This window comes from Malaya genurostris, chromosome 2 (genome assembly GCF_030247185.1).
Source record: "Malaya genurostris strain Urasoe2022 chromosome 2, Malgen_1.1, whole genome shotgun sequence".
Classification (NCBI taxonomy): Eukaryota; Metazoa; Arthropoda; class Insecta; order Diptera; family Culicidae; genus Malaya; species Malaya genurostris.
The window spans coordinates 92,207,628-92,219,786 of NC_080571.1; the positions used below are offsets into that span (position 1 = coordinate 92,207,628).

Here is a 12,159-nt window from a genome sequence, read left to right on the forward strand (position 1 = left end):
AAATCACAATCCGTTATTCAACATTTTTCTAATAACATTCACGATCTTATAGAATCTGAATGTAAAAATAAAAGACAACGGACGGATTTCCCTTCCGTTGATCCTATGCCGTCTAACAATATTTACGAGATTCTTCCTGAATCCGATTGTAGCGACATTTTGAATCTAATCTAATAATTTGAAGAAAATTCTTCAAAAATTCCCAAAATGGACGCTTGTCGTTCTGGGAAGAAACAACAATCTATGCCACCAGTGACGGTTATGATTTCCGACTTCAAAGCATTCCGTACTGAGCTTGCTACTTTTCTCTCGGAAGTAAAAGTCTCATTTCAAATCGGACGAAGAGGAGAATGTCGAGTCTTGGTTGATGGATTGGAAGATTACGAACGTCTTATTCGATATTTGTCCGAGAAACTTCATAAATTTTATTCATATGATATAAAATCAGACAGACCCTTCAAGGCTGCCTTGAAAAGCTTATCAAATGATCAAAGTATTGATGAAATTAAAAATGAAATAAAAGAATTGCTTGGTTTTGCCCCTTCCCAAGTAATACTTATGAAAAAAAGAACGAATGGTACTTCTAAACCACGCTCTGGAATTTCCCATGAACTTTACCTAATACACTTCAATCGAAGTGATGTAAACAATTTGAAAACTTTAGAAGAAGTACGTTTCATTTCCCACATTAAAATTCATTGGGAACATTATAAACGGCATAATCGTATTGCAAACTTAACGCAATGTCGTTGTTGCCAAGGCTTGGGTGGTGGAGTTGCCATTTTTGTCCAACGGCAAATTAAACATCGAATTTTACCTTCTTTCAATACTAAAGTTATTGAAAGCTTGGGAATCGAAGTTGAAACCATTCATGGAATTTATTTCATCGCTGGAGCATATTTGCCATTCCAATGCACCGGCGAACAATTAAATTTCTTTAAAGGCGATTTGCAAAAACTCACAAGATATCGATCGAAATTTTTCGTAATAGGGGACTTAAATGCTAAGCATGTCCAGTGGAATTGTAGGCAAAATAACAGTAATGGTAAAATACTTCATAATCAACTCTCAGCTGGTTACTTCACAGTTCTTCATCCCAGTAATCCTACTTGTTTCTCTTCCGTGAAAAACCCGTCTGCAATTGATCTGGTTCTAACGGATCAATATCACATTTGTAGTGAACCGATTACACATGCTGACTTTGACTCAGATCATCTTCCTGTAACATTCAGACTTTCCAACGAAGCGATAATTAATCCAATTAGCTCTATATTCAACTATCATAGAGCTAATTGGTTGGATTACAGATCTCACATTGAAAATCATGTAGATCATGAAACTATTTTAGAAAATTCTGCGGACATCGACACAGCAATTGATAATTTGAATCATTACATTATCGAAGCTAGAAATCTTTCAGTTTCCAAAGCTCAAACTAAATTAATTTCTCCTATCATCGATGACAATCTTCAACTGCTCATTCGATTGAAGAATGTTCGTCGACGACAATATCAACGTTCTCGTGATCCTGCTATGAAAAACATAGTTAAGGATTTACAAAAAGAAATTAAACATAGATTTACTCTTTTGCGAAATGAAAATTTAGCAAAAGAAGTTGAACAAATTAAACCATATTCTAAACCTTTCTGGAAACTTTCTAAGGTTTCTAAGAAACCTCAGAAACCAACTCTCAAGGAAGGAAATCAAATACTTCTTACGAATGGTGAAAAAGCTCAAAAACTTGCTCAGCAGTTCAAGAGTGTCCACAATTTTAATTTGAACGTTGTGAGTCCTATTGAAAATTAAGTCTCACTGAAATATGATCATATTTCAACCCAAGTGTTATCACAAGATGTCATTATTGAGACGAATTGAAATTAAATCAATTATTAGGAAACTTAAAAACATGAAGGCTCCTGGTAATGATGGAATTTTTAATATTCTTATTAAAAATCTTCCCGATGTTGCCTTGAGACTCCTGGTTAAAATTTTCAACAAGTGTTTTTCATTAGCTTACTTCCCAAAAAGATGGAAAAACGCCAAAGTAATTCCTATCCTGAAACCTGATAAAAATCCAGCAGAAACATCAAGTTATGGACCAATTAGCTTACTTTCTTCTATCAGTAAAATTTTTGAAAAAATTATCTTGTTGAGAATGATGTCTCATATAAATGAGAATTCAATTTTTTTACCAGAGCAGTTTGGATTTCGTCATGAACATTCAACTACTCATCAACTTGTCAGAGTAACGAACATGATAAAAGCAAATAAATCTTCTGGGTTATCCACTGGAGTTGCTCTTCTAGACATAGAAAAAGCATTCGACAGTGTTTGGCACAAAGGTTCAATAGCAAAAATGTCTGATTTCCAGTTTCCTATTTATTTGATCAAAATGATTCAAAATTATTTAATTGATCGTACTCTTCAGGTTAGCTATCAGAATTGTAAATCTGAATTGCTACCTGTACGAGCCGGTGTTCCGCAGGGTTCGAGCGTTGCTCCAATCTTGTATAATATTTTCACTTCTGATCTCCCAAATCTACCCGTTGGTTGTCAGAAATCGTTATTCTGTGACGACACAAGTCTGTTAGCCACAGGTAGAAATCTAAGAGTGATCTGCAGTCGCCTACAAAGAAGTTTAAATATTTTCAGTGATTATCTGTCAAAATGGAAAATTAAACCAAATGCAGCAAGGGGCAAATGACTCTAAACTCTAGACAATCTCATACTAATAAACTCATTTCATTCCAAAATAATCTTCTCTAATCTCATTTAATCCCATCTAGTCTAGATAAGTTTGGGTAATTTTAAGGTAATCCAACCTAGTTTTGCCTAATCTTGTTTGAAGTGTATCTGTTATTCGAGCTCGCAGACAGAGATGCCATTTATACAGATTTATCTGTATAATAAATTTTCACATGCTCATACAGCTAGTACAAACTTTTCCAAAATTTTATTTGATTAGATTACTGATTGGATTGATTCTATTAGAATACTGATAAATACAGATTTTTTATTAAAATATCTGACATCTCTGCTCGCAACAAAATGTATGACAAGTAAACAAAGAGTTGACCTGCGCGCTCGTTCAATGTTACTCTAAAGTGAGTACAATTTCACTCACTTTCGTTAAAAGTGGAACTGCTCTATAGTGAGTAAGGCTTGTTTACTCACTTTTGAGTAAATATGGTATTTGTCAAATTCTGAGTAAAATTTACTCAGTGCTACAAATGGTAAAATTAGCTCAGGTGAGTAAACATTACTCAATATCATTCGAATTGAATAAGAGATTCGAATAAGGAATTCTTTGCTTTAAACAAATACTGACTTACTTTTATCCAACGGATGAAGGAAGCTGCTACCTGTTCATCGGTCATTGGAAAGGATCTGTCTGCCTGCCTCCGTTCCGCCTCCGACAAAGGGAAAAGTTAGGTGAACGTAAATTTTCACACAACGTTTTCAAAGCTCTGTGAGTAAAACTTGTTGTCAATTTAGAAACTGAGTCGAAGTTACTGGAACTAAATAAGCAAAAGTGAGTACAAATTACTCACTTGAGAGTAACATTGAATGAGCGTGTGCATCAGACCCTGTCAGCTTGGAGCGAAATGTATCTTCAGTTCAGCAACGCCATCGTACGTTATCAGTATCACATTCAACATATCAGGTCAATTGTATAGGCGCGCACGAATTTGATATTTTCTTCCTCTACTTCTATGTACGAGATTCGATGAGGGCACCATGCTCACAAAAAAGGATAGGATGTTGCCAATGATTTGTTCGGGAAATGTGAGAGCTGGATATCTTGTTAATATGATGTCTTTGCCTGTGTTGAGCAGTTGCAAAAAGAAAGAAAAAAAAACAGAAAAGAAACAAATACTACGTTGACAGCTTCTTATGTCAAAAAAATGCTTTTCCAGATCTCGGCTTAACTTTTCTAATCCCATTCTAATCCAGCGAGATCCCTGCTAAACCTTTTTACTCCCGGTAAAACTTTTTTGAGTTCAGACAAAGTTTAGAGTGATTTGCCCCTTGAAATGCAGCAAAAACGCAATTAATTATCTTTCCTCATAAGCCAAGAGCTTCTTTTCTTAAACCAAATAATAATCACATTCTCAAATTGAATGGCTTGGAATTGACATGGTCTGATCAAGCTAAATACTTAGGTTTAACGTAGGACAAAAAATTCGCTTTCAAGGATCACATTGAAGGAATCCAGGCAAAGTGTAATAAATATATTAAATGTTTATATCCTCTTATAAACAGAAATTCTAAGCTCTGTCTAAAAAACAAGTTGTTAATTTATAAACAAATTTTCAGACCAGCCATGCTTTATGCAGTACCAATTTGGTCAAGTTGTTGTTCCATCAGAAAGAAAACGCTTCAAAGGATTCAGAATAAACTCTAAAAATGATTTTGAAGCATCCTCCCTGGTTTAGTACAAATGAGTTACACAGACTCACAAATATAGAACCATTAGATGTAATGTCACATAATATTATAAGCAAATTCCAACAAAAATCGATGCAATCTTCAATTGAATCGATTCGCTCTCTGTATTAGTTAGTAAGTTAGTATATAAGTTCCTTTTCCCCATTACACAATACAAGTAGGTTTAGAATTTTCCCTACACAAAAATCTCAGAATTGCGGAAGCAAATAATGTCCTCATGGTAATAACCAAATCATATATATAATAGGGCTGAAAAGTCACCACTTGTGGCTGAACACCCAATTTAAATCTTAATAATTTAATTTTAACTCATATTCCAATAAATAGTTATTTAAAAAAAACTGATTTCGGCTATACCGATTTCCGAATTCCGTTTCCGAAAGTATCGGAAATAGAGAAGCTTAAAGAAGGCCAAAACGAATTTTATGAACAAAAATTCAAATTAAATTAAACTTATAGTACCACACGAAATTTGTGAGTTTTATCAAATTTCGACTTCAAATTTTGAAATTACAGGGTGATGAGTTTGTAAAATTCAAAACTTCATAGAAGATGACGATACCAAAAAATCTTCAAAGTTGGGCTCAAAACTATTTCAATTTATTCGTCATACTAATTCATGGACATACGAACTATTTTCGGTTATGCTGGTCTTTGAATATCGTTTCTGAAGTACCATACCGGTACCAAAACTTTAAAGAGAAACTCGTTCCTACATCTCATGGAATGCTTGATCGATTGTCACACGTTTAGATTAAAAGGAATAATTTTGAGGTTTCATATGATTTTTATCTTCGATTCGTCTTGCAGTTCCAAAATTTAATTACAATTAATTTCAAACGACAGTCATTAAAATAATTTCATGAAAACTAACCACAACGAAGAATATTTTAGCACAAACCACATGCTGGTTGATAAGAAGAAGGTATCATCTCGCTGATAGGGGGATTTGGCCGTTTTTTTCAAAGAATTTTGTATAAGCTATGTCGTTTGTTTTCTGCGAAATTTTCTTTTGGATATACTTTTTAGAGAATTTCGAATACCCTGAAAATAACTGCTCGGTATGTTGATGTTGGTACTGATCAAGATACTTCAGCACATGATGATCGAAGTCATCCAACAGAATTTTGTTATTGTTTCGGGACGAAGTAGAGCGTTTCGAAAAATCGAAGTTAACAGTTGAGTACATGTTAGTAGTGAGCTCCTTATTTCCAACGTATAAAAAATTTAAAAAATCAAAGGTTCTCGTCAAATTTTGTTCGAACCTGTAAATCTGTTCTCTGAAATGTCTCTTTAAAATTAATTTGTTACAGCAAGACCATTCTAAAAGCATTTGCAGTCATTAAATAATTGAATATGGTTTTACAGTTTAAAAACAAATAAATTCGCTTAAAGTTTCTTCTCGCCTAGATGTAGCCATTCTCGTGATGTTTAGACATGATTTTTTTTTATATTGCACCGCTTTTCTTGAAATTGTTGTATCTCGAAAAATGTTCATTTTGAGAGAATCCTAGACGAAAATGTAAGAAATCGATTGAATCCGCTACTTAAAATATACATTGAAATAAAAGTTTAACGCTTTGTCAATAATCATGAAAAAAAGCTTGGGAAACAACAAAACTTATAAACAGCTATTCCAAATTTTGTAGTAATATTTTTATTTTGAGCTTGGATATAAAAGGCTGTTAAGTGTTCCTTTCTTAAACTAGGAAATTGCAGCTAAGTAACGTGCATGTCATTTCAACGAGCATACTAACAGACATTGCATTCAAATGCTCATGTAAATGTAAATACTGGTAAAATCGTACATAACTTTGATTTGAAACAAACGAACTTTTGCTTTCCTTCAAAATTATTTTTCAGCAAGAATGTGTAAATTTTAGTAGAAAATAAACAACATTAAAACCCAATTTCGCAGTCTATTAAACACTTCAAAAATAGACCGTTTTTATTGTTGATATTAAGTTCATAGTATCCATACCTATTTTGATTTAATTCATTCCCACATGCATTATGCAATACACGAACAGCGTGCCGAAATGATAGAAAAAATTCACAATCGTTAAAACACCGCTGCACTAGCCGGAGGAACGGCCCAACAAAGCGTCGTTCTGTAGGTGAATTATTCATGTATTTTTTTTTTTCATAAATACGTTTATTTCTTAAGGCAGTTTACATAAGTTTTTCTTCGCCGTAGCATCACTTTTACATAATATTCTTATCCTAATTTAATTCTAACATAGTCACAACGTTTTGCATTTATTAAAACATATTCTCTTATTACTTAAATATCATCTTAGGTAACTCGTCATTAATTATGAAATCTACTCGGAAATATTATTTGAACCAAACGATTAACTTCTATAAATTATAAAATAAGCTGTTATTTTCAGACATTTTGTTAATAATTTCATAAACTGTTTCGAGTTTGTTTGTATCATTAAATTATTTTTATTCTAATTTAGCTATTGGTTGAACTCATGGACGCAGCTGGGATCAGAACTAAGTCTTGAAAGGGGCCTTTATTAAATTGAAACTCCAGTTTTCTTTATGAAATGATAAATAAGTTTCATGTATGAAAGGTCACGACAAGCAAGAATGTCTCGAACTGGGATATTGGATAGTCTACCTTGGGTACGCAAAGAATTTATTAGTTGAGATCTGACATCACGATACTCCACGCATGTCCAAACGACATGATCAATATCTCGATAACCTTCGCCACAAGCACAATGATTAGTCTCGGAGAGCCCAATTCGAAGGAGATGTGCATCTAACGTGTAGTGATTGGACATGAGTCTAGACATCACACGAATGAAATCTCTACTCACATCCAGGCCCCTGAACCATGCCTTTGTCGATATTTTCGGAATAATTGAGTGCATCCACCGACCCAGATCATCTTTATCCCAAGAAGCTTGCCAGCTGGCAAGTGTTCTTTGGCGAGACGAGCTATAGAATTCGTTGAAAGCAATTGGTCTCTCATAAATTTCACCCTCAATAGCACCACGTTTGGCTAAAATATCGGCTCTTTCATTGCCAGGAATGGAGCAATGAGCCGGGACCCAGACTATAGTGATTAGATAATTATTGTTCAATATGTCGTTCAGGCACTGTTTTATTTTGCCCAGGAAAAACGGTTCAGTCTTGCCAGTCATGTTTGAGCGAATGGCTTCAATTGCACTCAGACTATCTGTGAAGAGGAAATAATGGTTTGGAATTAATGTGACGATTACACTCAAACTATATTGAACTGCTGCTAGCTCTGCTATATAAACAGATGCAGGTTCTTGAAGCCTAAATGAGGCCGAAACATTATTGTTGAACATACCAAACCCTGTCGCTTCTTCAATTCGCGATCCGTCCGTGTAAAACATTTTCTCAGAGTCAATATGCCTGAACTTACTTGAAAATATTTTTGGGATTTCCGTCGAACGTAGATGATCCGGGATTCCACGCACTTCGCGCTGCATGGATGTATCGAAAAATAAAGTTGAGTCAGGGACATTTAGGAGGCTGACACGGATAGGAATATATCTTGAAGGGTTGATTTCCTGTGACATATGGTTAAAATATACTGTCATGAATTTTGTTTGAGATCGAAGCTCGACTAGTCGTTCGAAATTATTAATTACCATGGGATTCAGCACCTCACATCTTATTAGCAGGCGTGATGAAAGCTCCCAAAATCGATCTTTTAATGGAAGAACTCCCGCCAGAACTTCAAGACTCATTGTATGTGTCGAATGCATGCAACCTAAAGCAATTCGCAAACAACGTTACTGAATTCGCTCCAGTTTGAATTATTCATGTAGGATCGTGTGGCTGTCGAATTTTTAATCATCTCGCACGTCGCTAATCATTTTGATTGCCCACCCACTGTTCGTCAGGCCACTGTTTTTTCGGATTGACGAAATATGTGGTCGAATCGAGTAGAATCCTGAAAAAAGGATCTCAAAACACGCTCCTTGTATAGTATAGATCAAATTAAACGGTTCAAAGTTGACAAGAAATCGATTCCTGATCGATTGGAATTTCTCATACAGAAAGATTACGTGAACGACGCAAAAACTCGACTGATAAAAAGTGAAAATTTTAAACACTCATGAAAGTGAGAGCGAAAGTTGTAAAACCAGGCATCAATGTGTTCTGAATTTTTGGTATTATTAGTGAATTGTCACTTATTTACACCTCTAATACTAGCAAAAAAATGTTATGTCATTCTTTGTGTACTTGAGAAAAACATCAATAGGAAACAGGAACAGGTTTCTTGTTTATCTATCGAATCGATTACTAACCCCGCAAAAAGTGGCTCAAACACATACTACATGTATTTACAACACAATTATATTTTACCTTGATCTGAGGATATGCAAAAAACTATCAAATCACTAATTCAATACAATTTGAGATTTAATGCGCCATAAATAGTTAAAGGATGTTTAAGTTTGATAGTCGAGCAACGGGCCACCAACCAACCGATCGTGGCCTTCACACTTACCTGAAGTCAACTGATGCGATCATTCTAATCATTAGCTTGATGACGTTATGACGTCTTCTACTAGTCAAGTAGATATCACACGTTAATTCTAATCAGTTCAATAAACAATATTCCACGTGCATCTGCTTCAGAAAGGGTTGTTCAGAATTGTTGAAATTGACCTATCAGTTGTTAGCTTCTAATAAATAAATAAATGTTTTTAATAATTATAAAGGGTGATTTTTTAAGAGCTTGAGAACTTTTTTAAACAATAAAACGCATAAAATTTGCAAAATCTCATCGGTTCTTTATTTTAAACGTTAGATTGGTACATGACATTTACTTTTTGAAGATAATTTCATTTAAATGTTGACCGCGGCTGCGTCTTAGGTGGTCCATTCGGAAAATCCGCTTTTTTATCGACAAATTTTGTTCAGCGATGAGGCTCATTTCTGGTTGAATGGCTACGTAAATAAGCAAAATTGCCGCATTTGGAGTGAAGAGCAACCAGAAGCCGTTCAAGAACTGCCCATGCATCCCGAAAAATGCACTGTTTGGTGTGGTTTGTACGCTGGTGGAATCATTGGACCGTATTTTTTCAAAGATGCTGTTGGACGCAACGTTACAGTGAATGGCGATCGCTATCGTTCGATGCTAACAAACTTTTTGTTGCCAAAAATGGAAGAACTGAACTTGGTTGACATGTGGTTTCAACAAGATGGCGCTACATGCCACACAGCTCGCGATTCTATGGCCATTTTGAGGGAAAACTTCGGAGAACAATTCATCTCAAGAAATGGACCGGTAAGTTGGCCACCAAGATCATGCGATTTGACGCCTTTAGACTATTTTTTGTGGGGCTACGTCAAGTCTAAAGTCTACAGAAATAAGCCAGTAACTATTCCAGCTTTGGAAGACAACATTTCCGAAGAAATTCGGGCTATTCCGGCCGAAATGCTCGAAAAAGTTGCCCAAAATTGGACTTTCCGAATGGACCACCTAAGACGCAGCCGCGGTCAACATTTAAATGAAATTATCTTCAAAAAGTAAATGTCATGTACCAATCTAACGTTTAAAATAAAGAACCGATGAGATTTTGCAAATTTTATGCGTTTTATTGTTTAAAAAAGTTCTCAAGCTCTTAAAAAATCACCCTTTATTTTTATTTACAGGTGACGATCCCGCGACACATTACATTTGGTATCTAACCCTATGGACGTACGGGCTCTTCTGGATCATCGGAGGTCTATTCGTCTTCATGGATCTTACCAACAAACCTGCCTGCATGCGAAAGTACAAAAACCAACCGGGCACACACGAACCACTGGAATGGAGTAAGCTGAAACCGCTGCTAAAAACCGTCATAACGAACCAAATATTCTTTGGAATTCCGACAACCTATATCTCGTACTATGCCATGAAGGCCATCGTCACTAAAATCCCAGATGTTCGCGTGTTGCCTACGATCGAAATCATCTTACGTGACATGCTGGTGTGCATCGTAGTATGGGAAATCACCTTCTATTACAGCCACCGGTTGCTACATGCCGGTTTCCTGTACAAGCACATCCACAAAAAGCACCACGAGTGGTCCGCACCGATTGCCTGGTCGGCCAAGTATGCCCATCCGATCGAGTTTATCATCAGTGATCTGATGCCGGTATACATCGGTCCTGCTCTGATGGTGAGCCACCCGGTGACGATGGCCATTTGGTTTGTGTTTGTCATGATGGACACCCTGGTGGACCATTCCGGCTATCACCTGCCGGTATTGGGAAGTTCTGAACAACACGATTATCATCACTTGAAGTGAGTATCCCTGTTACTGTAAATACAGTCTAGTTTGTTTCCGGGAATTCAGGTTTTACACGATGACAACACAGATGAACTACCGGTGAACCGGGTTCATCTTTAACAGCTATTAGGTTTTGCACGATGACGACACAAATGAACTGCCGATGAATCTAGTTCATCTTTGACAGTTGCCGTGTACTTGTTTTGTTTTGCGACTGCAAGTTAAAAATTGAAAAAAATGACGAAAAAGTGCCTATTAAAAACGTATTCCACAGTAAAAATAACTAAAAAGATTGCCCTGTATGTGTTTCCAGCATCAAGGAGCGATATATGTATGAATTTGTTGAGTGTGAGGCGACTTGCAATTTTTACATTCGAACGATGAACTTTTAAACTGTAAACAAATACACGTCGACTGTCAAAAAAAGTTCATTCTGTTCATTTTTGTGAGGTTATGTCATGATCGTGCAAAACCTAATTAGGATTTGCACGAACATAACATAACCTCACAAAAATGAACAAAATGAATCAATTTTGACAGCTTTCAGTGATTTGTTTATGTGTTCATTGCGTTCATTCTAATTTGAATACGTGTTAATAGATATGTAAACAAACCACTGATAGCAGTCAAAAGGTGAACTTGTTTCATCGGCAATTCAATGGTAGTTCATTTGAGTGGTCACCGTGCAAAACCTAATTAGGTTTTTTATCGTCACTGCTACCTAAATCGGATGCACACATTTTGACTATTCAGCAATACTGTTTTGTTTATCTTTTGACAAATTGGATGAAACCATTTACGGTCCATATCGCCTAAATAGAGTTTTAAAACATTTGTTCACGATTGGACACGGTTTGTTTTTCAGATTTATTAAATAAAAGTGACTAGTTGCAAAGTGTAAAGATGATTTTTTAACACGTGTTCTTCGATTTTTGTTTAAGCTTGTTTGTAAACAGTACCGCTGAACTGTCAAGGACTATTCATTTGTGACGTCACGATAAAAAATCTAATCGAAGGTTTGTTTATCCCTTGAATGCTGTCGAACGATGTGGAATTAGGTTTTACACGATGACGACACAAATGAACTGCCGATGAATCAAGTTAATTTTTGACAGCTGCCGGTGGTTTGTTTTGTTTTGCGACTCCAAATTAAAAATTGAAAAAAGACGAAAAAGTGCCAGTTAAAAACTTGTTCCACCGAGAAAATAACTAAAAAGGCTGCCCTGGATGCGTCTCTGTTTGCAATTTTTAAATTTCAACAATGAACCTCTGGTGAACTTTTAAACTGTAAACAAACCACCGGCGGCTGTCAAAAAAAAGTTAATTCTGTTCATTTTGTGTGGTTATGTCATGTTCGTGTGAAGCCTAATAACATGGAAAATCATGTAGTGAAATCTAATAACCATGCAAACAAACCACTGATAGCTGCTAAACG

The 12,159-nt window shown here is 35.7% G+C and overlaps 1 protein-coding gene across 2 annotated transcripts in view; it reads left to right on the forward strand.

Annotated features, from left to right (window-relative positions):
* LOC131427996 (fatty acid hydroxylase domain-containing protein 2-like) overlaps nucleotides 1–12,159 on the forward strand; it is an 83,912-nt gene that overhangs the window by 59,269 nt on the left and 12,484 nt on the right. For both annotated transcript variants that reach the window (XM_058591633.1, XM_058591632.1), the window contains exon 2: nucleotides 10,102–10,738. In XM_058591633.1, the coding sequence (XP_058447616.1) occupies nucleotides 10,102–10,738 (637 nt within the window). The remainder of the gene's footprint in view (nucleotides 1–10,101; nucleotides 10,739–12,159) is intronic.